Below are 23,742 nucleotides of genomic sequence, written 5' to 3'. Positions count from 1 at the left end.
TGTTCATGTTATGTGCAAAATGGAACAACATCTACTCTTTTACACTGCTGCAAATTTAAGCCGCTCTAAAGGTGGCGAAAGGATTCAAGAACCTGCCATCTGTCCATGCAACCCTACTTAAAGTGGTTGCCAGTCAACTACTTACCTTCCCTTTGTCTTTGAGAATGTCCCACTACTTTACACCTCAGTAGTGTCATAATACAGCATTTTTCCAATGGTAGGATGTGGGAAAGTTCTGCATTGTATCATTTTGAGCATGGACATGAAGAATGTCACACATTTCTTTGAAACAAGTCAAAATGCTTTTTAAGACAACAGTGAAGTAGTTGTTGAGTTGCATAGAGGCCAGGACTTCATCCTCACTTTAATGAATAGAAGGAAATAGGATTTTTACAAGCTAATATTGTGTGGCCTTAACAAAAGGAGGATTTCTTTTCTTTACCCTCTTTCCAGAGGAATGTGTGTATGTTGACATGACAATACTTAGCTTTTTTTGTGCACCAGGTACAATCTGTTTGAAAATTCTGATGAATCACAAAAAAGCTACCCTTTTTCTTTTTAATTTACAGGTGTACAAAGGGAGTGCTTTTTATTTTGACTAAAGTACAATTCATTTCTTTTTGCAAAAAATAACTTTAATCTTGTTGATGCTTCCTAAATGTTTTATAAGAGCCCTGAATGCTCATATTCATAAACATAAAATAAATGTGATGGACCCCTGCTTAGATTTTTTTTTTGTTATTATTAAATTGCTGCAAGTTGGCATACAGCTTAGGCAAGTGCAAAGTTTGAAAAGAATTACTCTTTCCAAAGGTGGATGGATTTAAAATGGAAGACTGGGTGCTGTTTGACCAGGAAGCTACAATGAACTGTAAAACGTGCCATTAAAACAAAGGCAAGCTAAAAGTTGTAAAGCTTGAAATCAGTTGGCCCCATTTATCTTGGACCAAACTAGTCTTTCTCCCTATTTACTGTTACCCAACTAGTAATTTAGTTAGTCCTCTGCTCCAATGAGTAAAACCACTCAAAAACCAGTCCTCATCCAGTATTTTATTAGAACTGTTACTCCCAATCCTTTTCGTAGCCAGCTTTCACATGATGCCATAGACAGTATTCCCCTTTGGGCTGGGTCCAGTTCCTTGTCCCTTCTTGCACAGCTGGTCTGAGCTGGGCAGCTCTAGTTTCTGCTCGCTATACCTGCAGGCGTTCTGTTGTTCACCCAAGTACCTCAAAAAACTTGTGAGACTGGTCATGAGAAATGTCATGAAGGTGATTTTTTGCCAGACACTGAACTTTTAAAAAGTGAGAAGGAAGGCCTGCTGGGCTCTAGTCAGACATTTTTAAGTTCTCTTGTCCTTCCTGGCTGTAATGGGAAGTTTCACTTGCTGCAACCCAGATTCAGTGTGTCAGTGGATGGCTGGCTCAGCCACTCGCTTTGGATATGGAGAGACGGCAGCAGTGACCTGAGCCTTCATTTCTCACATCTCACAGAGCTGTATTTATAAGTGCTAGCCAGTCCATTGAGGGACCTTTCCTGGTGTGGAATGTGAACGCTTTTTCTACATTCAAGCATAATTCACACGACAGGAAAACAATTTCCTTTCCAGCTATGATCACTGCACAGGATATTGAAGTAAAAAAAGATGCTGTAGTAATACCCAAGCTTGCCTGTGAGCCAGCTGCAGGCTAAGCATTACGGTACTCGATCACAAAGCTGCATTGTCTCAACTTACGCAGACATTTATCACAAACATTATCTAGATAGAGGTACAGAATATGTAAGTAAAAATATGCCTATGTTTATTTAGGTTGTACTATTTACAAAACTTCATCGGTTATTAGTGTTCTGGATTTCTTATTTTTCTCCTGGATGCAAAATAGTAAGATTGCGGATAACTACATTAAAGAAAGAATTAAGATGAGGTACTGTAGGCTATCATGGTACAGTGAACGAGGTAGACATGGTGAGTGCCACGCTGCTTGTTGAGCAGAGAAGAGCCTTCCTGTCTTCTTTCCTATGTTTTGTGTTACAGTACAAGTTATATACGCACATATTTATGGAAGGATATGCTTTGCTGCAGGTTTTCCTCTAGAACTACCTTTGCTGTCCTACCCTTAGGAAGGTAATGATTGTTGAACTGTAGGTATTCTTTAGATCACATTGTATTTACCTATATCTAATTATTCCATGGTGGTTTACAGTTATCTACATGTTTCCTCAGTTTCAGTAATTTTTTTAATGACATCTTACAGCTATAACACGTGAATGCATTTTACAGCTGAATGGCAGACAGGAATGCTTATCTGCTTTCCTCTGTGGGCCATTGTTCAGTTTGAGAGCTTAACAGCTCTCAATGTTTTATCCTCTGATAAAATATTGTATTTTACTGCTACCCACAAAAGGGGAGAGACCGTGGGGCAGCTTGATGGCATCCTGTGACAAATATTCACATCTTCAGAGAATGTTCATTTTAATAAAAATGCAAAACCTGCAGTTTAAAGAACATATGAGTAAAAAGGCTAAATTAATTTTAAATCCACAAGGCTTTAAAGTTGTTTGCAAAGGAATTTTATTTGTATTTATAAAAATGCATCAAGCAAGCTGCACAAGGTTTCTGGAATAAACAGTATTCCCTGTGGTTTGTTGACAACTGTAAATTGTTAAGTAGGCTATATTGCTTTCTAAATACATCCAGCTAAACATCATGCTTTCCGAGTCTGCACCTTTGGACTGCTAGTGAGACTTAGGCTACTGTAGTGTTAAAAACAATGCACAAACGGCCACTGTCTAGTTTTTGAGGTCAAAATCTGAAGGGAGGAGAATTTGATCATTATGAGAGCAAATTGTTTTTTCCAGATGAATAATGGTGCCCATCATGTAAGTACTAAATGGCAGTTCAAGTACGAAATCGCTGGGAAAGAATCTGCTGTATTTAGAAAGGAATTCACACGGTGCAGGGAACTCCAGCGCAGCAGGACCTTGTCGGATGCACAAAGCCGTGAGACAGGCAGGGTTGCCATCTAGTATTCCTCCCGCTGTAGGCTGCCACAGCACTGTTCGTTCAGGTTTCTTGAGCAGCCCTTGCAGGGAAAGGAGCGCTCTATGCAGCACTGGGTGAGCAGAAGAGCATTTGCCAGTCTTTCCTCTGCATGTGAACGGCCAGCCAGGAGCACTGAGGAGCAGGACTGGAGGAAAGCAGTGTAGTCAAGTGCTTCTGCAGGCTGGTCCTTCTCAGCTACAGGGGTGGATGGCCCTTTGAGCAGCATGGCAGGCAGCATGTAGAAGGTCTGTCTTGGGAACTGGTTAGATCCATGGCAGAGGGTAACAATTGGGATGTCACGGAAATGAGTACCACTGTTTTCCTTAAACATCCTTTCCTAAATAGCAATCATTCCAGGTGACCAGGCTCTCAGACTGAGAGTATTAATGTCAACCAGAGACTGAAACTGCAGTGGGCTTCACTCAGTGGGGCTGGCAATACCTAGACAGACATGAGAGACTGAACATTGTCAACTCCTCCTGGATGCAACTGGAAAGTTCTCAGTCTCACAGTTCCTGGTTCTAGATCTGTACCAGAATAATCCCTCTGGTCTTTACAGATTGCTAAATGCTTACACCCATCAGCAGTAATTTCCACATCCCACTTTGGTAATCATCCAGGACTTGACTAATTACATCCTCACACTATGTACAATCAGCATAGTAAAAAGGTGTGCATATAAATTTTGTAAGCAAAAGTAGCTGTTAACTCGTCATTATCAAGTCCTGGATTTCCAGTTACTATATTTCATTTTTCTGATCAGTTCCAAGCAAATGCATTACAATCATTGGTCTTCCTGTTGTTTTTCTTCCTGCTTTGTTCTGAGACTGGCCTTATACTTCCTATCCCCATAACATGTGAGACATGGCTGAATCAAACAAGTAACGTTTCATTTAACTGACCTGAAGATAGGTTTATCTGTTTCTCCAGATGGTCTAATAAATACAGACCTTTCATCACTTAGGTGCTTATCACAGATGTAACCACAATCTTTCTCTAGTCTTCAGTATAAAATCTTCTGTAAGTCATAGATTAATTTACAGTAGTAGCCATGAATGTTGATTGTGCTAGATTGTTGTCTTCCCAGTTTATCACTGTATGTCAGAATGTGCAGACACAGTTCGACCTAAAGGGCTGTTGATACTAACTCATCTTTATTCAAGCATTCCTTGCTCATACTTGACTGTCTCAAAAAAATGAGCACAAGCTCTCCACGGTTTCTTTAGAGTTTATCTGATGGCGCTCAGCGGACACACACATTAACTCTAAATTTAGAGTCAGTCCTAAAATTCATTTTCCCTTTTCCCATTTGTTTTTCATTCCTTTTTTTAATGTGTTTGGAGCTTTCAGTGAGGACTGAGTAAGAAAGTAGTAATAACTTGTAATTAAACACTGTACAGTCCAAATGTGTGTGCAACTTATGTAGGAAAGTTTCAGGTGGTGAACTTAGCTAGCTGAGATACTGATAGGGATGTAATGAGAGTGGACTGTCCCAGCCTGAAAGGAGGGACTGTTCAGCCCCAAGTGGCATTGCATGGTGTAGGAATGTGAGGCCTACATTTGATAGCCCTAACGGGGAAGAGGGAGTAACTCACTCAATCCTCCGAGCAAGGCAGCTGTAGCAGCAAGGCTTTTAAGCCAGGCTACAGGATGTGCTTAGCAATTTGGGTGCATTCTTAGCTGGGAAGACTACACTGAGTAGCAAGCTGCAGCAGCAATACTAGCTCAAAGCTAGCTTAGGCCTAAGGTTTAGATAGACCCTACTTCAATTTTTATTACATGATACCATTTTCCTTAGACATGTTAAAACCTTCTTTGATGTTACCTCGCAGCCGCACTGTTCACATGCCTTAGCTGACCCTGTAATTAGTTCATTCTCTTAGAAAACGAGCTCACTTATATTAAACTTTCGATCATTACTTACTCAAATGTACGTTTTGACAGGATGCTTCAGGTTTGGGCAGCAGAGAGATGTAACCTCCTGGGCACGGATTGCAGTATGGTTGACATACACTGTTAGTAAGGCTCAAACGAAAAGCACCTAGGTCACAAGAGCAAAGCCTCTTTGTATTGACTGTGTGCGCTTGCAGTTTGAGCAAAATCTTTCTCCCTTTTAACTTATTCAGTCCCTCTTCCTATTTGTAAAACTTTCTGTAAAAAAAAAAGTGTGTCTGTATAGTATCAAACATTCTTGTTTTTAAGTTCTTCTCATCTTCTCTATGTTGCTTCTTAGGCAGGTGAGTGTACAGTGCCAACAGCACCTGTTCAGCCAGATATAACTGAAGGGCATGGGCTGATGGCGGAGCTGGGAGCCTCAGCGGGATGCTGTGGTCCAGCTCCTTGGCTGTGTTAATGACTAACTGTGCCGTAACCTTAAGCAAGTCTCAGTGTGTCTTGCTTTGTGCATCTCCTTTACCCTGCTAGTGGGGTAGGGATAATAGCGCCAACCCAACATTTCAGAAGTGCTTTGACAGCTTCTGTTGTGAGTGTTTTTTTTTTTTTTAAATCGTTATTGTAACGTACATATTTAAATGTTTCTTAGAGAAAAAGCATCACTTCTCCTTTTAAATATAAAGCACTGTCTTCCTACAGTCCTTCCTTAAGCAAAAATAGGCTATAAGATAACTTACTATGGAGAGACTGGGCTTCAAAAGAAAACGTCTTTGTAATGGACTATAGAAACAACATAATTGACCTATTACTAGGTGAATGATTTTACTCTCGCTTTCTGCTTCATTGCCTGCAGCAGAAACGTATGGGCCGTCTGGAAAACAAGCACATCACGCTCACCATTTATCAGGCTCAGGTATCAAATTTGCTTTCCACCTTTAAACCTACTAAGTAAATGACTTGTGGAAGTATCAGCAACTAATAAAGAAGGGAATCTTTCTTTGTGCAGTGGGATATCCAACACTACAAATATCTACTGCATCAGTGGTATTTCAGTAACAATAAGCACACAAATTCAAGAGCAGAAGGAAATCACAAGCTCAGTTTCTGGTGAAATAAAGAAAGCTAAATCCATCAGTGGTGTAAAACTACTAGTTACATACTGGGCAATTTGAAGAAGAAATCCAGAATTCCATTTTCAGCCCTCTGTGCCATTTTAAAAAGAAATGGCAAGCCCAAGCTTAGAAGGCTGGCTGCCCGCACATAGTATTTCTGTCCCCTCAGTTCTTCTGCATAGCTCATACATATATAAAAGGCATGAGGCCAGCTAAAAGGCAGCTGAAACCCTTGTCATTGTCAAAATGATTTTTTTGAATGTAAGAGGAGTCTCGTTGCAGAGCACCTATGCAAGAAATATACAGCTAATTTGTTGGAATAACTGAAATTTAGACTATGAGAATGCTTTATGTGCTAGACAGTGATGAATTAAATAACATAACAGCATACATCACGGTGAATTCATAAGGGACAATAAAAGATCTCTAGGTATTATGAGAGCCTTTTCCTTGGCACCCTCAATTTAGTTTCATTTTCTTTTTCCAGATTTTCATGCAGTTGTGATCTTTGACACAATTTTTGAAAATGTCCTACATGCAAGGAGTTAGTGTATCTATTTAATTACACTGAATCACTGAATCGCTACCATTTTAAGGTATTGTTTCCAATTTAGGCACCTGTTGTGTTTAAAAATGAAATCAGAAAGGCTTGCCTCTCCTCTGTCACAAATGGAAACCCAGATAACTCCAGGTGGCACATTTGAAATGCAGCAGGGTAACGACAGCCCGCATAAGAGCACAGTCAGGCCCGTTATACCTTTTCAAATGAAAGAATGTAATTTATATTTAATACACGTTGACGAAATGAATTTATTGCATCTAAATTCATTGTTTAACGTGAATTATCTGTACCCTGGCTTTAAAAAAACACTATTGTTCTCTTAAGTGCAAAATGTTAAAAGATACTTGTTCATTCATTACATGAGAAACAGTCTGCATTTGAGATAAGAAACTAAAACAATAAATGTAATCATTATCTAACTACAGTTTAAATTAACATTATTCATTCTGGCTCCTCTGTATATCCATGACCTTTACAAGCCATTATCTATCACACATAACAAAAAACTTACACAGCTAATTTTGCAGGAGTCAACACTGATGTATTACTGATTGTTTCTCATTTTAAATGATTGTGCTACCTCCTTAATTAAAAAGAAGTCTGATGTACATGGGAGAGTTTTTATTTTTATAGTGTAGAAGAGTTTCTGGTTGTCATTACAGAACAAAATGCAGTCTTCTCTCTGAGACTCAATCACGTGTATTTAGCATTAGGTTACAGCATCAAAGTTGCTTCACGGGAAGCATCCAGATGCTTCTATGATGTGACAAGGACAATCTAAAACCTCATTGAATTATAAAAGTGTACTGTGATGCACAGCTCACCATGCCTAGATTTGTGATTGTGCTGTGATTTCCTTCATCACCCTGTACGTGTCCCTTGTGACCCATCTCTATCGTTGCCCTGCAACTCCCTCTTCCTCCATCATGAAGGAATTGCCACAGCCCCGTTAACTTTTCCCATAGCTGAAGCTGAATGTCAAGTGACCACGCTCACCACTCTGTACATTCGTGGTCCCTTAGCCCCTCAGAGATCTTTCCATGGTCTCAAAGAATGAGGTACGTGGATGTTTGGCCTTTGCACGTAAAAATGTGATGATTCACAAAGGGTACCTCTGTGCCTGCATCCTAAAGTCGGGACTAATTTTGTGGTTGCTCTTTAGTTTACTCATTTTCACCTGTTTGGAGAAAGTTTTCATTGGAGTAGAGGCTAGAAGTTGAGTGCATTAGACTAGATTGCTCTGGACCCTATGGACACTGTCATGCTGTCTTGCCCAATTGTACATAATTTTGCTTGAAACAGAACCACCTCAGCAGGAGACCTTGGGGAAAAATCTACCCCATGATGGTGCAGAGGACCAGGCTCCCAATAAGAGAGAAAAAGAGAACGAAACGCTAGTTCCCACGTTCAGTGTGTTAATGGTTGACTTGAGAGTCTGAAAAAATATCCTCACCCCCCTCCAGGTCCACACTATGAGAAAGTAGCCTTCCAATAGCCATTACCCTTCAGAGCACTTCTCTGAATGTCCAGCATTAGCCGTTCTCAGGAGGAGAAGCCAGGGCCAGGCAGACTGCTGGGCTCTTCTAGTGTGACCTTCGTTACGTGGTATGCATCCATGGGGTGGTCAGAGCTCAAATGAATCAACCCATTCTCCTTTCCAGTCTGGTCATGGAAACGTCTAAAGCAGTTGCTTTCTTGAATTATCTGTAAGTAGTAAAAGTGCCAAAATGGATTTTTTGCTCTCGGTGGTGAAATTCTCTCCTGTTTGGTTTTGTAAAAGCCACCTATTCTGTGAAGGAGTAAGCATTGCCATCGTCTGCTTTTTTACAGTTGCATCCAAAGTAGAGGACTCTCACCCAAAACAGAGACCCCCAAGGAGGCCACGGAAGCCCAAGACATTAAATAATCCGGAAGATTCCACCTACTACACTCTAATACATGTAAGTTTGGCAAGCTTTTATGGGTTCAAACTGCTGGATAGTTCCAACTAAACTTTCTTTCTAACTACCTGATTTCCTGTATTCCTTTCTAATACGGCATAAAAGCTGGGCCCTGCTGAAAGGAGGCAGGCCATAAAATTCAAGTTCAAAACTACATTTCAAACAATTAAGGTTCAAAGGTGCCTTGATTGGGGCTCTAGGTCAGGCCATTTTTTACATTTGTAACTTAACGTATGTACATTCATTATATGCATAAGCAGTGTTTGCACTTTCAACACCTAAGTTAAGTGCCGGGTCTCCCTAGATTCTTTGTAAAGTCATTGGAGAAAAATAGCTTTGTTCAGAGAGCTATTTTGAGTGTCTAAATTAGTCCTTGATATTGCAGAGAGAGCAAATATTAAAATAGGCTGTATTAGTATGCACGCTGTAACTTCCTTTACCAAATGTGTCAGTTTGTGATTATGAAGGAATTGGCAAATACAAACGGCTCAGGAGACTAATGGATTTGAGTATCTCTATATATAGCCGTTGGTCCAAGTTCAGATACCAAGGTCTGCTTTCCACTCTTGACTTCAGTGTCCTTAAATATAGAAAAAGAAAAGAAAGTAAGCAGAAACAGAGAAAACGTAAAAGCAGCTCAGAAGGTGGTTCCTGCAAAAAAAGCAATTAAACTCATTTGCTCGAGGTGCATGTATCTTGGTGACCTATTTTAACAGCCGGTGAGAGCCCAGCTAATAAACTAACCGTAGCAATTGCTTCTCCTTTCAACAGAAGGTGTCACCAGGGCCTTTAGGGAGAGTTGTGTCTGGCATACCAGAAAAGACCAACATGGCTGTATTTTTTTTTATCATGGCTTTGAAATAACACAGCTTTGGAACAATGAAATTCTGAAAAAGAAACTGGAGTGTAAGAATAAGCTTTGTTTTGGGAAAAGAAGATTGGAGAGACTAAGGACTGAAATGAATGGCGTGACACTGCAGTCTGCATTAGCAAATTTCTGAGAAGTCATTCTAAAGTAAATGAATGTTTATAAAGCAGAGATTTTACAGGCAGAAACATAGTATTTTGTGAAAGCAAATTTGCTATGTGGCCTACTCCTTATCAGAAAACAGCCATCACATCAGTGCAAACAAAAACTGCAGTAATATTGGGGAATTTTTAAACCCATTTTTACCAGTCATTTTTTGATATATTAATCAACATCACTTCCAGTTAGTTGTATTTTGCAGAAGGATTGAAAAAGAGAAGTCTCTGTTTCTGACACTAAGTTCACTGGTGAGGGGAAGGTTCAGCATATGCTTCTAATAAACTGAACCTTAAATGGGGAAAAGGGTCCTGCCAGATCTGAAATTCTTGCCTCAGGCAAGTCAGTGAGCTCTAACCTGAGATAGCCAGGGGGAGTCAGCTCTCCCAGGCGTTTCTACTTTACTGCAGCTATTCAGAGATGATTGTCAGGTTGATTACCTGAAAGTTAAGGCATGCAATATCAGTATATTTTTTGAAAAAATTGCTCTGCCTTATGGTCCTGCTCTGCAAAAATGGGTATTTCTCTCACATCATGTTACAGATACTAGTTAGATACCCTCCATTCTCACTTACCTCCTTGCACATCAAATGAAGTACAGTGGTACACAGGTATAAATGAAGCTTGACAATAGCCCATTGTTCATACAAGGCATTACAAGTTTTTTCTTGAGTTTACTTCGTTAAATCAGCCTGTCACGTTGAAATTATTTGTCATGCGCGTTTGTGTGGATATTGAATTATCTGTCTATCCATCAGGATTCCTGATGCTGTTCTTACAGTGACTTTAAAGTGGTACAGTTCATTAATTCTAGTAAGTTTTCACTGGTTTACAACAATGAAGACTATGCGCACTTAAAAATACTACTTTTGAAGCGTCATGCTTTAGATGCTGCAGCATAATATTTTTTGTCTATAAAGACAGAAATCTATTAGAGATAGAAATTATTCACATTCCCTATGAATCACTCTTCTGCATTTCTGAATACCTTGTATCCTAAAGGTACTTTTGCCACCTATTACACTGCTTTTTAAATGGGAGCTTCATCCATTTGTTCTACTAAAGCCTCTGACAGCACTGCATTGACCTCAACGAGAACAGGACTATGTCTTCTCCCACTGTGTTCCCTGTATTCATGTAAATTGTCATGGCATCAAAGAAATCTGCCTCAGTGAGACAGTGTTGTCAACTGTATTAAAACAATGATAGATATTTCAAAGTTTTGTATCTCCTTTTCTGTTCTGATCACAATTAATTTTACTTTTTTTTCACAATATGGCAACTACAATTTGGGAGTAACAATGCTGATCACCTTCTCAGTGACATTCATATTCACAAAGATCCTGCAAAGAGATTTTGCCAAGGCACTTATTCTGCTGTTCAACAAACTATGTTCTTTGTATACTTTTTTTTTTTTAAACAAAAAAACATGAAACTCTCATTCCTAACATATTGATGAATTGTATCTTTGCAAAAATGTGCATTTCAGCATTTTTAAAATTACCTTATATTTTCTTAGAAATCTATACAAGATGAAAAACGGAAACCAAAGAAAGACAGGTAATTTTTTTCATTATCTCACTATTTTCATTTTGGTACTCTAAAAAGTAGTTCTTAGCTATACTTCAGTTGGGAAAATAAAGCATTAAAGAACGCATAGTAATTTGGTGATTCACACAAAGGGCATCATGTACAAGGTTAAAATATGCAATTTTGAAAAACAAAAATCCATTACAGATTTCAGTCATTCAGTTTTACTACAGTATGGTCCTTTACCATGGCAACACAAGCACAATAATAAGTTAAGATAAGGTCCACCTCTAAGACAGTTCTGACACAGAAAATAATTGTAGGTGCTTAAAATTCCAGTCAAAGCAGATGAGCAACCAGTTCTTTTTAGTTAGCAAAGACTGTTAAAATTCTCTCCTAAAAATATATGACTGTTTAGAAATAGATCATAAAGGTGCAATCAGTAATATATTAATAACTGAAAAAATCGAAAGTAACCATTGAAATTTCAACTGGAAGCCTTTTTTCCACAGTGTAACTAACCTATTTTGATGGATCTCTGTAGAAATAAAGGAAGCAGTACCTGTACCCTACCTTTCCATATCTTAGATCCGTACATGTGCTGTACACCTGGTAAATTCATAGTTTGCAGCTTCTGACATACATTATAAGCAGTAGCTTTACTTGTTTGTGGTTCCCTACTTAACCTTTTTGGCTGTTCCCCAGTGACTTGTGTAATGCTGTGGTAGTCTCTTCATAGATGCAAGATGCTTGACCACTGTGTGGATGGGCCCTTAGCCCTAACCTTGGCTGAAGCTGCAAGATAAAAACCCCATATCTAAAATATATATCTTAGATAAAGTTACGTGACCTTATACACCCAGATTACGTGCACACAGCAAGGAGCTTCTTTCACCTGTTGTCCCAAAGAAGGGTCCTGTCACCCGCTGTGCAGTGAGCCGAAAAACACACAGGAGTCGAGATATTTGTGTAATTCATTTCTGCGCAGAGATGGGTGCTAGGTGGTAATCCCACAAAGCTAGCGCACCTGGTTACTACACAGCTGACACTCTACACAGTTTAAGCAACAGTTATCAGTATAGTTTACAACTGCATTAAGTCATCCTTGTTCCCATTGGTTCTGCTAGGTCTCATCTTCATTTAAAGTCACAGTATCCTCTTTTTCTACTACGCATGCTCTATGGGGAAGGGGCTCTGACCAGCAGGGAGCTTCCCTGCTTGTAGGTGGGTTTTTATTATGCTAATTAGGATAGTTCAGCCGTCGTTCAAGTAGCTCTCTCCTGTTTATCAACCGTTTTTGTTCTCTTCAGGTTTATTTGGGTACTTCCTTATTTGGTTGCCTTTATAGTGTTGTCTTGCTCCTTCCTTCAGGGCCTTGTTTTGTTAACTACCTGTGAAAGACTGAATAATACCCTAATCTCCTTTTTTCCCATACCTCCAACACACCTACAGCTACAATTGCACTTGATTGCTCCATTGCTTAAAGGATTCAGTTAATGTTCCTGTGCCCCACAACTGTCAGTTCTAGGTTACAGCTCTCTTCTGATGCCATTTGGATCTTGAAAAAAATTCACATCTATTGGTATCTCCCATTTGGCAAGAAAAAAAATGCAAATCTACTGGTTTTTTTCCTATTTGGCCTCAGTTTGGTTTTATTCATCTTAAATCTAGATAAGTAATTCTATGACAGCCATCTTCTTTCATGTGCTGACTCTATACTATTATAATATAGCTGCTGAAGCCAGTGGAGTTATTTCTGGTTTGTATCAACGTGAGAGATGAATTCTGAACTTTTCTTTCAGGTTGCTTTTAGGAGATTTTTCTTTCCCTAGCCTTTTGAAACGGGGTGTTGGGATTATTTGGTGTTTGTACATATGACACTGGATAGCTCTCATCTGACAAAACATACACATCTGCATCATTGACACCAATATATGAACTAGTTGCTGTAGCCCCTCGTCTTGTAGTCAGAGGACGAAAAATAGGTATCTTTAGGAAAATTATTCGTCTCTTCCTAAGAGGGATATCTAAAATAGGTCAAATGAATTGTATCATAAAAATGCCTCTCCTTTGAGTATAATAGCAAATCCAAACGAACCAGTTCAGCTGTATACGTCTGCCTTATGAACATCGAAAGGTAGATAAAATTAATCGCGCTTTGTGAGACAAAATAGGATGCGTGAGTATAGCACATTCTCCTGTATGCTCAGCTTCCCAGTAAATACTCTTGCTACTGTTATTTATAATTAGCAATATCTTGAGGCCAAGCTTTGCTGTCCTGGGCACATTTCATGGACATATTTCATGCCCCTCTGTACAGCTTCTTCACTGAAACGCTAGCTGTGGTGCATCATGTAAGTTGTGCCATGTGCCTGCTTATTCCAGCACAAGGCCATTCCAACTCAGCTTTCTTGTAAGCAGTTTCCATGTATTTAGGATATTCTTTTATTTCTTTAAGCTGAGTTTCTGTTAGTCTTGCTAAAGGGTATGAGCAGACAATTTCAGAAATAGGAAGCTTTACGGATGTTAGATACAGTATGAACAGCAGAGCAAAACTCTTCCCCATCTTATGCTCACTTTGGGCATAGAGGGGTTGCTCTCAAAAGTCCTGCCCTTAATCCTTCTGCTGAATCTGCAAGAAAAGTTCTGAGTAATATGCCCTGCTTATTTGGAGGCCGGCAGCTAATTCTGCGTGCCAGAGGCTACAGAACCTCTCAGATGGTTAACAAGGTACAGTCACTGTTATTTCACTGTTAAGATATATAAATCAGTGTAATTGAGATGAAAATCGCTGTATCACATTTGCAAATTATCTGAAAAATCCAGTTCTGCATGTTTCCTGCCTTTTTACCGATGAAGACCTGAAAGAGTTAAATGTATAGGTGATTATTATTTTCTCATGTCTTGTGGATCTCCATAATGAATTTGGTTTCTAAGGTCCTCTAGAGAGTGTCATAAGTATGCCAATATGCCTAAATGCTTGAATTTTAATTTGTTGAATGAGCTGAAAAACGTGACAATTAAATCACAATCTAAAGATGTTTTTGTCATTAAAACATAAATCCTCTGAAGAACAATTTTTATAATGAAATTGCTAGCACAGTTGGAAATATATCACTGAAAATGACATTGCTGAAAGTGGCCTGACAGTGTCTGACCTTGAAGTCCCAATACTACCTTGATATATACAAATATATATACATATATATAGGTGCAGTGACACCCATGTTACAAACCGGATATAATCCTTGCATACCCAGGCATCACACTAGGTTTTACAACATACTACTGCACAATATTTGCTGGTGGGATCAGCCAGTATTTAGCATTTCAAAAATCTCAATATCTGCATTGTATAGCAGTCACATTCCAGAGACTGATTTATTGTGTTTATGTATTATTTTCCTTAGACCTTCAGCTCACAAACACAACTAATAATGGTATTTGGTTAACTTATTTTTGAATGTTGAATATAATGTTGAAAAGTGGAACTGTTAACTTAGTATACTTATTTATTGACAGTCTGGGCAAAGTGCTAGATTTAGATGTCTATTACCAAGAAATTTCATCTATTGATTCCACCTCAAAAGACAGCAGTTCTACCACAAAAAAGAAGAGACAGCCAGCTGAGCGCAGGACTTTAAGAGCTACTGAACGGTAAGTCATACAAAATAGTAACAGCAAAAAATAAATGTTGTATAGCCTACTTTAGAAAAGTGTGTGTGTTTTTATATATCTCTATCCTTGTGCATACATTGATGCAAAATAAAGATGCACTTTCAAATTAGATGTAAGTCTATCCTTTTTCCTAATCATGGGTCTTGCAAAATTGATTTGGAAACGGTATAGCTGAAAATTTCCCATCTTCATGTAGCAGGGACAAAAGATAGCATGATTGGGGTGCAGCTCACCTGTCAGGCTTTGGCTTCTCAAGCTCCAGATGAGAGGGACAGACTTCCTGCTGTAAATCTCTCATCTAAAACGGAGATAAATGAAAGCAAAATCTAAAACTTGTATTTTTGACTCAGGCATTAAATAGGGTGGGTGGGTGGGTGTTGAAGTTTCTGCCTGCTTTTTGCAGCCAAGACAGCTGCCTGACTTCCTCCTTTTCCTGCTGCCCTGTAGCAGCCTAAGTACCGATAGCCGGCAGCTGATGCCACCCAGGTGGAGAGGCAGGAAAAACACCCTGGAGGGAAGGCTGGCTGGGCTTGCTTTCTCCCCAGATACGCTTCAGGGAGGCTGACCTCTGCTGGGCAAAGGGAATCCTATTCTGGCTCTTGCCAGTGCATTACAGGCACACGCGTGGCACGCCGCATGGACACGCACACACACACTCACACTCTCTTATAATTTATATATATTTATATATTTTTATGTTCTTGTATTTTCTTATATGTGAAAAACTTGGAAAATGTCTAAGTAAAAGGCTTAAGGAAAACACTTTAATTCTAGGAAGACAGCTGCATTGAAAAGCATATCCAAAATAATAGAGAAACTGTTTGTAAAACATTTTGTGCCTGTTACTTTACTTTACCTTTTGGCATTTTTCAGGTAGCATCTAAATTAATTTTGGAAAGGGGTTGGGGAATTGGAATGGTACGCAATTAGAAGCAACAACAATGTCAGGGAGCTACCCTACAGTTTATACCCCTTGGAAAACGTTACATTTCTAGATATGCTGATTACGTCAACTCTTTCACTAGGAAGCTGCAAAGTAATACGAGGCCTCGTTCAGGGGAATGAGTTTTGCCACTGAGCTCACTAGAAGGAATTTCTTACTTTACACCATGTGCAGCTCTGATTACATCCTGCATAGCCAAAGTGAAAAAATCTGCATAACTCTGAATTTACACCATTATCTCTGAGGGCAGATTTTAGTCTGCCTTAAATTTATTTAAGTAATAAACATTTTCTGCAGATCACTATCTTTTGAATAGGAAGTTTTTGTGTGTATACAGTCTCCTGGAGCTAGAGAAATTAAGCCCTGAATTTGGTTTTGTGGCAGTTCACCAGTGGTGGTGCATACCTCCAGGGTACAGCACTTCTTATTTCTGTAGTTATTTCAGCCTAATACACTGTCACTAAGTAGCCAAGTTTTATTTCTGATCTTACTCCATGGGAATACCTGGTGTCAAGTCACCATTCCAGCTTATCAAGAGTTGGCTTCCAAAATGCAGCTTGCCACCTGAAAAAAATAAGATCAGATGGGCGTTTATGCTGAGCTCAACAAGCAGGTTAAAAATAAACCAAGCAAATTTACACCAGCTGAAAATCTGGTCCGGTATAACCATCAGGCAAAAACTACTGTAAAGCACCTACGTGTTCTCAACGTTGTTATTATGTCCTTTTATTATGTTCCCTCCTTAGAAGAACATGTTGTTCTTCAGTGTTCGTCTATTCTTAGTATAATGTGTTTGTTCTGAGGTGCCCGCTTTATGCAGCAGAGGGAGAAGAGGCCTAGGAAAGAAAGAGGATTTTTTTCTTTTCTTTTTTATTTTGCTGTGTGTGGAGGTTAAGCAGTTGATTAGTGCTGTTTGCTAAGGTAAATATTTTGACTTTAATTTCTAAAGCACTTCTGCACTTAATCCCTAGGTCAAGGGTTGCAGAAAGCCCCCTGGAAGAGAGTAAAACTGAAGATAATCCCTATGACTACAGAAGGCTGCTGCGGAAGACCTCACAGCGCCGGCGCCTTATCCAGCAGTTCTAGCTGCTGCTGCTGCTGCTCTTGCTGCTGCCGTTTGGCTTTTATTAGCATAATCTTTTTTATGATTTTATACCACATGCTTCCTTTTTTTTTTAATCTCCAATGTTTCAAGTTTACAATGTGTGTGTTGATGTGAATATGAGCTATTGTAGTTTACAGCCCAACACCATTGCAAAGGGACACTGTCAATCACATATCATATACTTAGAAAAACCCCTAATATAAAAATCCAGGTTTTTCTCTGTTATCACTTCTACATCTTAAAATTATTAAACATGAAGCAACTTAAATCTAGTTTACTTTCCTCAATGCATACTTCTTTCCTTTTTACATTTTGTCAGTCCTAATCAATTAAAAGAGATTGTTCAGTTTACAGTTTCCTAGTTAAGCTTTCAAATTCCCATATGCACCTTCGGAAAACCTCACTTACTAGTTCCAAAAAAAATTGTTTCACAGGGAAAAAAAAAAAGTACAGGAATTCCATGGAGGAATTTCTTATTCCTTTCAGGTTTACAATGCCTAAATTTGAGGATAAACTGTATGTGGCAAACACGTCCCTTTAATCAAAACCAAAATATGTGATTAATTGGATAGCATATTATGGCAGTTTATTTCTTTATTGACTTTACCATAAAGCTAATAGGAGGTTTTAAAGGTCAATAATGTGTGTATAATCTTTATGTTGGAGATGTCCATGTATAGGAAGTATATGCCATCCTCTCTTCTGCCCCCCAGCTTTGTGACTAAATGATGAACTTCTACATCATGTTTGCTTTGTTCTCCTTTGTGTTAGATTTTTAGGAATCTTAATCTCTGGGATGCCAAGAAAGGACTGGGAAAATGCTCCGTGGTCGATTGCTGCTTCAATGTAATGATCATTCTTAATTAGTTCCACTAGAAATTAAGTGGAAAGAAAGGTAATAGCCACTGTGTTCAAAATTTCCCCCAACTCTTAATTCAGGAAACCTTATTTCACAGAAAGCACACAGACAATTTGTGTGTTTCCTTTTAGGATTCATAATTGCATGTTCCCAGCTGCAAAACAAGAGAAGGCAAATTTCATCAAGCCTTTATAAGGCCTGATCCTGCTCCCTGTCTTTGTTCCCCTAAATATTACCACTGGCAGCAGCAGTGAGTGAAGGGGGTTGGGTTTTTGAGCCCCTCTCCTGACAATTGGACCCTTCCCTAGAGACATGTAACCGTTGCTTCCTGATGTGTAACTAGTTACAAGGTTGCAAACCAGATTAAAATTTGCTGCAAAATAAAATTTGTGATGAACTGTTTAAACGTTGAAAGCTGTTTTAAAGTTGCTTTTGCATGTATTATTAAAACGGCAAAATAAATATAAATGCACAGGGCAGTGATCCGGTTGGCTGTGTCTGAATTACACCCAGAACTGATGAAATACCGTGGGCTGGGGCATCAGTGAGCAAGGCGGAGGGGAGCTCAGAGCAGCCTCTTGACGTGGAAGGCTTGAGTTAGCATCTAGGTTTCTTTAATGCCAATGTGCTCTGGAAACTGCATCAGACCTGTTATTTTACACAAAGAAATCCCTGGGCTGGTGTTCCTTTGCTTTCCCACCACCAGGGCAGTGTTGATAAACATCAAGATGTTGCAGTGAGGTTTCCATGGAGCGACAGTCTTAGTAGCCTTCGGGTGCCTGCACACCCGTAGAGAGAGCCACGGCCTGGGTGCCCCCAGGGCCTGGCGCAAGGAGCAGCCGGTGACCTGCGCGACCAGTGCTCTCCGCATGGCCAAATCCTGGCCTGGCCCGGCCCAGGCTCCCGCTCTGTTTCCCAAGGCTAGGGCTTGAGCTCTCTCTCCGGTGCAGGGGCAGAGGCAGGTTGGCAGGGATGAGCTCTGTGCTCCCGCAGCCCTCGGGAATCAGCTCGGTGGAAGGGGGAAGCTTGGTGGCCTTCAAAAATGACGTCGTGGGGGGGGGAGGGTGTGTCCTCATTTCGTTTTTCTGCTCTTCCAGCACCTGTATCCGAGCCGCGCTGCTGTGGTGCGGGAAGGGCAGCGGGGATCGAGGGCGGCTCTGCCGGGCCCCCCTCGCCGGGGGAGCGGGAAGGACAGCGGGGAGCAGCACCGGGCTCGCCCCGCTTGGCGGAAGCTGCGGGGACGCCGGGGGAAGCGAGCGGCCAGGGGCGGCCCGGCCCCGCCGCGGCGCCTTTCCCGCGCCGGGGGCGGCCCGGCCCGACGGGGGGCCCGCCTGCCGCAGCGCCGCCGAGCGGCGGGTCGCGGGGGACCGGCCCTTCCCCGCCCCGGGGTGGCCCCGCTGCTCGCCGCCTCGGCGAGGGGCTGCCCGGCCGTCCCCGACTCGAAGCCGCGCCGGGAGCTGAGCAGGAGACCGGCGGGAGGGAGGGAAGGGGGGAGACGGACGCAACTTCTCAGCTCTTGGAGGCACTAGGGAGAGGGGAAACTTTCCCCATTGCCCTAGGGACGGATGTCCCAGCCTTCGCCGTGGGGACCGCGCTGGAGATCCGCAGCCGTCTGCGCTAAGGCCTAAAAAAAATACTCCTTCCCTTCGCTCCGCGCACCACGGGGCAGGGGCGCTGGCACCCTCGCTGCCTGCCTCGCCGGGCTGCCGGCCGCCCTCGGGGCAGACGGAGGCAGCGGGTGCAGGGGCAGCGGCGGCCGGGGCCGTCGGGGAATGAGCACAGCACAAGACACCTCGCTCGGCTCCGTTTCCCGAGGCAGCCGTTAGCCCTGCAGGGCAAGGTAGCCCTTTCCAGGTGCGCAGGTTGCCCCCGCGACTCGGGTCCGAGCACCCCCCCCCCCCCGTCCCGTCGGCGCACGGCGCCTCCCCCCGTCCCCGCCCGCGGCCGCCGGGAGCTGAGCGGGGCCGCCCGCCCCGTCCAGCCGCGGGGGGGCAGCTCGGCGGAGCGCGCCTCGGGGGGCGCCCACGGGAGAGGCTCCCACCCACGCGTGCCCGGGGCGCCCCCGCCCCTCCGCCGCCTGGCGCAGACGCACACACTCACACACACAGACACGCACGCACACGCTCGCCTCGGCTGCAGCTCGCCGCTCCTCGCCGCCCCGCCGGCGCGCCTCCGCCATGGCAAGCCCCGGCTCCGGCTTCTGGCCCTTCGGGGCCGAGGAGGGCTCCGCGGCCGCCGAGAGCCCCGGCACAGGTAGGGCGGCGCGGCCGCCGGCAGCCCGGCCCCGACGGAGCCGCGGGGCTGCCGCGGCCGCGCTGCCCGCCCGCCCCGGCGGCGCCGGTGGTGGCCCCGACGGGCGCAGCCCTGCGCTGCGCTGCGGTGGTAGCGGCGCTGGAGACCCCTTTGCGGCAGCCCAGGAGGGAGGACGGCGCGGCCGCGGCCCGCGGGGGTCGACGGCGGCATCAGCCCGGCTCGGCAAGAGGGAGGGGAGGCTGCGAGAGGGATCCCGGGCAGCGGGTGCCGCGCGCCCCCGAAGCGCAGGCGGCGGGCAGCGCCGGTCCCCACAGACCCCCTGCTCCGTTTTGTTTTGCAGCGAGAGCTTGGTGCCAGGTTGCCCAGAAGTTCACGGGAGGAATCGGAAACAAACTGTGCGGTAAGGGCGGCGAGGCTCCGGCAGCCCCCGCCGAGCTGCTCCGCCGGCGCGGAGGGCTGCGCGGCCCGCGGAGCGCTGCCGGGGCTGCCGCGGCCCGGGAGGGGGGGCGGGGGGACGGGCGCCTCCGCGGTGCTGAGCCCTCTGTCGCTGTCGCCGTCAAGCCCTGCTCTACGGAGACGCGGAGAAGCCCGCGGAGACGGGCGCCAAGGCGGCGGCGGCGGAGCAGCGGCCGGCCTGCACCTGCAACCGCAAACCCTGCAGCTGCCCCAAAGCGGACGTGAATTACGCGTTCCTGCACTCAACAGGTAACGGCGCTCCTGGGCGACGGCACCTTTTAAAAACTAACAAAAAAAAGCAGAGGTTTGGGTCGTGAAATGCCGCCGGGCCGGGGGCTGCGCGCCCCAGACACCCGCCTGCACTGAGCAGTTTTTAAAAAACCGCCGGAAAAAAAGGGAAAACAAATAAAAATAAAAACGCGGGGCGCTCGAGCCTGCAGGTCGCTCTGTGTAAAGAACAGTGACAGCAAGGACCTTCTCGTCGCAGTCCCTGGGATGCGATTAAGGTTCGTGGGGAAGGAGGCAGAAAGAGGGCTCTCTCGTTGATTTATTTTAATTCAGGGTATTTTTGCTGTTCCTCTTTTCTGACCTTGCATATAGCCTCTCTGCTACTAAAGATCCCCTCCCCGCTTAGAAAGGTGCTGCCGAGAAGTGCTCCCATTCGCATCAGCATCACAACCCGAGGAAAGCTCTGCCCTCCCGACCCCACCGCGGGAGACCGGCTGCAACTGCGTTTTGCTTGCGCCGCTGCGTATCCAGCTGCTCCCGAGTTACCCCAAATTAGGGCTCTCCAGTACAGCTGTGCCTGAGGCATCGCACTTCAGTTTAAACAAAAGATGTCAGTGTAAGCACTGATAGACCGTGCAACATTGCTTCAGAAAAAGGTGTTAAATTATCAACAAGTTACTTGTAAAGCCTTGCACTGGACAGTCACAAGGAAGGTATTTTATTGCAAGGCAAATGATAATTTTGAGAGTGCTTCTTGAAGCATTTCAGTTTTTCCAGTCCTTATTTTTCCAGTGATTTTTTTTCCTTTCTTTTTTGTTTACCTGCTCTCTCCCACTGTCTTAAAAATTGGTAAATATACTGTGGCAGAAAATTGGCATTTTAGATAAGAAATTAAAATCTGACTGCGTCTCTTGAAACATTCCTTAAAATAATATCTTAACTAAACAGTTTAATAAATAAAAAAGTTCTTTTTTTTGAACACAGGGAAAAGATTTCCCCAAAATAAATGGGAGAAGACTCTACCCCAAATCTGTATATAAAGTCATAAAATCAAGTTCACTTTTCGTTTCTCCTTTCCCAGATCTTCTGCCAGCATGCAATGGAGAAATGACAACCATGTCTTTCCTACAAGATGTTGTGGACATTTTACTTCAGTATGTGGCGAAAAGTTTTGATAGATCAACAAAAGTTATTGATTTCCATTACCCAAATGAGCTGCTCCAGGAATATAACTGGGAACTGGCAGATCAGCCACAAACCTTGGAAGAAATTTTACTGAACTGCAGAACAACTCTGAAGTATGCAATTAAAACAGGTAATAGCCGTGCTCATTTTCTACCCTGTATGGTCTCATCCGTTGATTAAAGGTGTCATTTCACTTTATCTTGAAGCAGTAAGGATTCAAGCAGCTCCTGTATTTTGTCGGTTTCAGACAATCCCTAGCAGAGACAGGGACCGTTTTCCTAAATGATAAAATACTCTAGCAACCCTGCCGCTGTAGCTGTCAGCGCAGCATCGTGCACCTTTCCCAATTTAAAATTAATTCTCCGGTGTAGCAGAGTTGCTGAATGTCTCCCTGAGCAGTGTTTTAACCACCTTTGCAACTTTCCTCCCTTCCTCTTCATCCGTTTTACACGTTATGGGCCAGGGATCCTACCTTGCTCCCTGCAGAGGGGAGCAGAGCACGGAGGCAGCTCTGGGGGGCGCGGGGAGGGGGGGGAGGGGGGGAGGAGGTCTTCTGCACAGAGGCAGCAGGGACCAGCCAATTTGGCAGCCAAAATCACCATAAACGTCCTGTAAATGGGAGCTCTGAGCGGCCATTTGCTATGTCTGTCTGCTTACCTGCAGGACAGAAAAACTGGAAAATCTGGCAGAATGGACCACAGGAGAAACGGGGGTTCTTATCAGCTCTAGACTCAAGCAATAAAAATAAAGCCAAATTGTTTTAATGGCCATTTAGTTATTTTTGACTGGAGAGGGCAGAGATCAATTCATTCCTACTTGTCCAGCACCCCCGGTCAGTCACATCCCCCCCAGTCTGGGCTTACCCTCCCCAGCTTCGCGCCCGCGGAAGCAGCACGGCACGGGAAAGCCTGTGGCTACAAATCTGGGGCCACCTTAAATAAACTGCCCAGGAGCAAGCAAAAAGCGTAGCTACAATTACGGTTGTGATAATAATGTGGAGTCCAGAGAGCTCTTAATGGGAATTTGAATTACTGAGAAATTACTTAGAAATAAGTGCATATCAATCAGTGAAAAAGACACAGAGGTTGAGGGGAAAATAATAACAGTTTTTGTCACCTTTAAGGAATAGAACAGAACAGGATGATCCCGAAACAGATTGTTGGGGATCTTTGTGATCCTGTTTTTTTTTTAGAGGTGGAAATATCTAGCTGAATGCATTTGATATATGACTCTGGTGCTATCAAAATATCTGTAAAATATTGGAATAAATAGTAAGATAAATGATGTCCACAGGAACAAAGTCAGTCAACTGATCCTTGCCATGTGTTTTGATGCAGCATAGGAAAGATATTTTCACTGGATGCTGTGAAACGCAGGATCTCTGAATCTGAAATCAAAGAATAGGGTTTCTTAAGCAATTTTCATTAAGCTTTTTTGTCATAGCCTGTTTCACATAATAGATCTATCTCATTTTATGCTTCCAAAAAAGACCCTTCAAAACAATCATCTCTGTTCATCCACATGAATATGTGAGGCATTCCCTTCTTCCTGTTTTCTATTATTACTTTTTTTTTTTTTAAGTTAAAATGGCGTTTTCAAGGTTCAAACACCGATGCTGGGGGAGGGAGGGCTGGGTGGGGGAGAGGAGCGTTTGCCCCGGCTCCCCGCTGGGCCGGCCGGGCGCCGAGCACCTCACTTGGCTGCTGATGCTCTTCAGCATCCTGGGGCGATTGCCACATCCTGGCTGGCATCCACGCCGGCCCCGGGCGCCCAGCGGGGGAGAGGGGTCTTGGGAAACGCGTGGCGGGTTTGCACCCCTGCGCGATGTGCACGCTTCAAATGCCCTTAGATGAAGGATAATGCCTTGAGGTTTGTGGCGGTGGGAGGTTGTTTGTATCGCTCTGGCTATAAAGGGCTCACAGGGCCGGCGAGG

At 43.4% G+C, this 23,742-nt stretch overlaps 2 protein-coding genes across 10 annotated transcripts in view; both read left to right on the top strand.

Annotated features, from left to right (window-relative positions):
• MYO3A (myosin IIIA) overlaps nucleotides 1-18,169 on the top strand; it is a 157,482-nt gene extending 139,313 nt beyond the window's left edge. For all 9 annotated transcript variants that reach the window (XM_068934533.1, XM_068934537.1, XM_068934535.1 and 6 more), the window contains 4 exons: nucleotides 8,439-8,548; nucleotides 11,092-11,132; nucleotides 14,625-14,759; nucleotides 16,695-18,169. In XM_068934533.1, the coding sequence (XP_068790634.1) occupies nucleotides 8,439-8,548; nucleotides 11,092-11,132; nucleotides 14,625-14,759; nucleotides 16,695-16,809 (401 nt within the window). In that variant the 3' untranslated portion in view covers nucleotides 16,810-18,169. The remainder of the gene's footprint in view (nucleotides 1-8,438; nucleotides 8,549-11,091; nucleotides 11,133-14,624; nucleotides 14,760-16,694) is intronic.
• Nucleotides 18,170-19,752: 1,583 nt separating this feature from the next.
• The window catches only part of GAD2 (glutamate decarboxylase 2), a 39,636-nt gene continuing 35,646 nt past the window's right edge, over nucleotides 19,753-23,742 (top strand). Inside the window, exons 1-4 of the mRNA XM_068934532.1 lie at nucleotides 19,753-19,940; nucleotides 20,281-20,340; nucleotides 20,502-20,645; nucleotides 21,706-21,939. Coding sequence (XP_068790633.1) covers nucleotides 19,865-19,940; nucleotides 20,281-20,340; nucleotides 20,502-20,645; nucleotides 21,706-21,939 — 514 coding nt within the window. The 5' untranslated portion in view covers nucleotides 19,753-19,864. The remainder of the gene's footprint in view (nucleotides 19,941-20,280; nucleotides 20,341-20,501; nucleotides 20,646-21,705; nucleotides 21,940-23,742) is intronic.

Source organism: Struthio camelus, chromosome 2 (assembly GCF_040807025.1).
Source record: "Struthio camelus isolate bStrCam1 chromosome 2, bStrCam1.hap1, whole genome shotgun sequence".
Lineage (NCBI taxonomy): Eukaryota > Metazoa > Chordata > Aves > Struthioniformes > Struthionidae > Struthio > Struthio camelus.
Note: the sequence above shows the minus strand (reverse complement) of the source record. Positions and strands in the feature narration are given on the sequence as shown.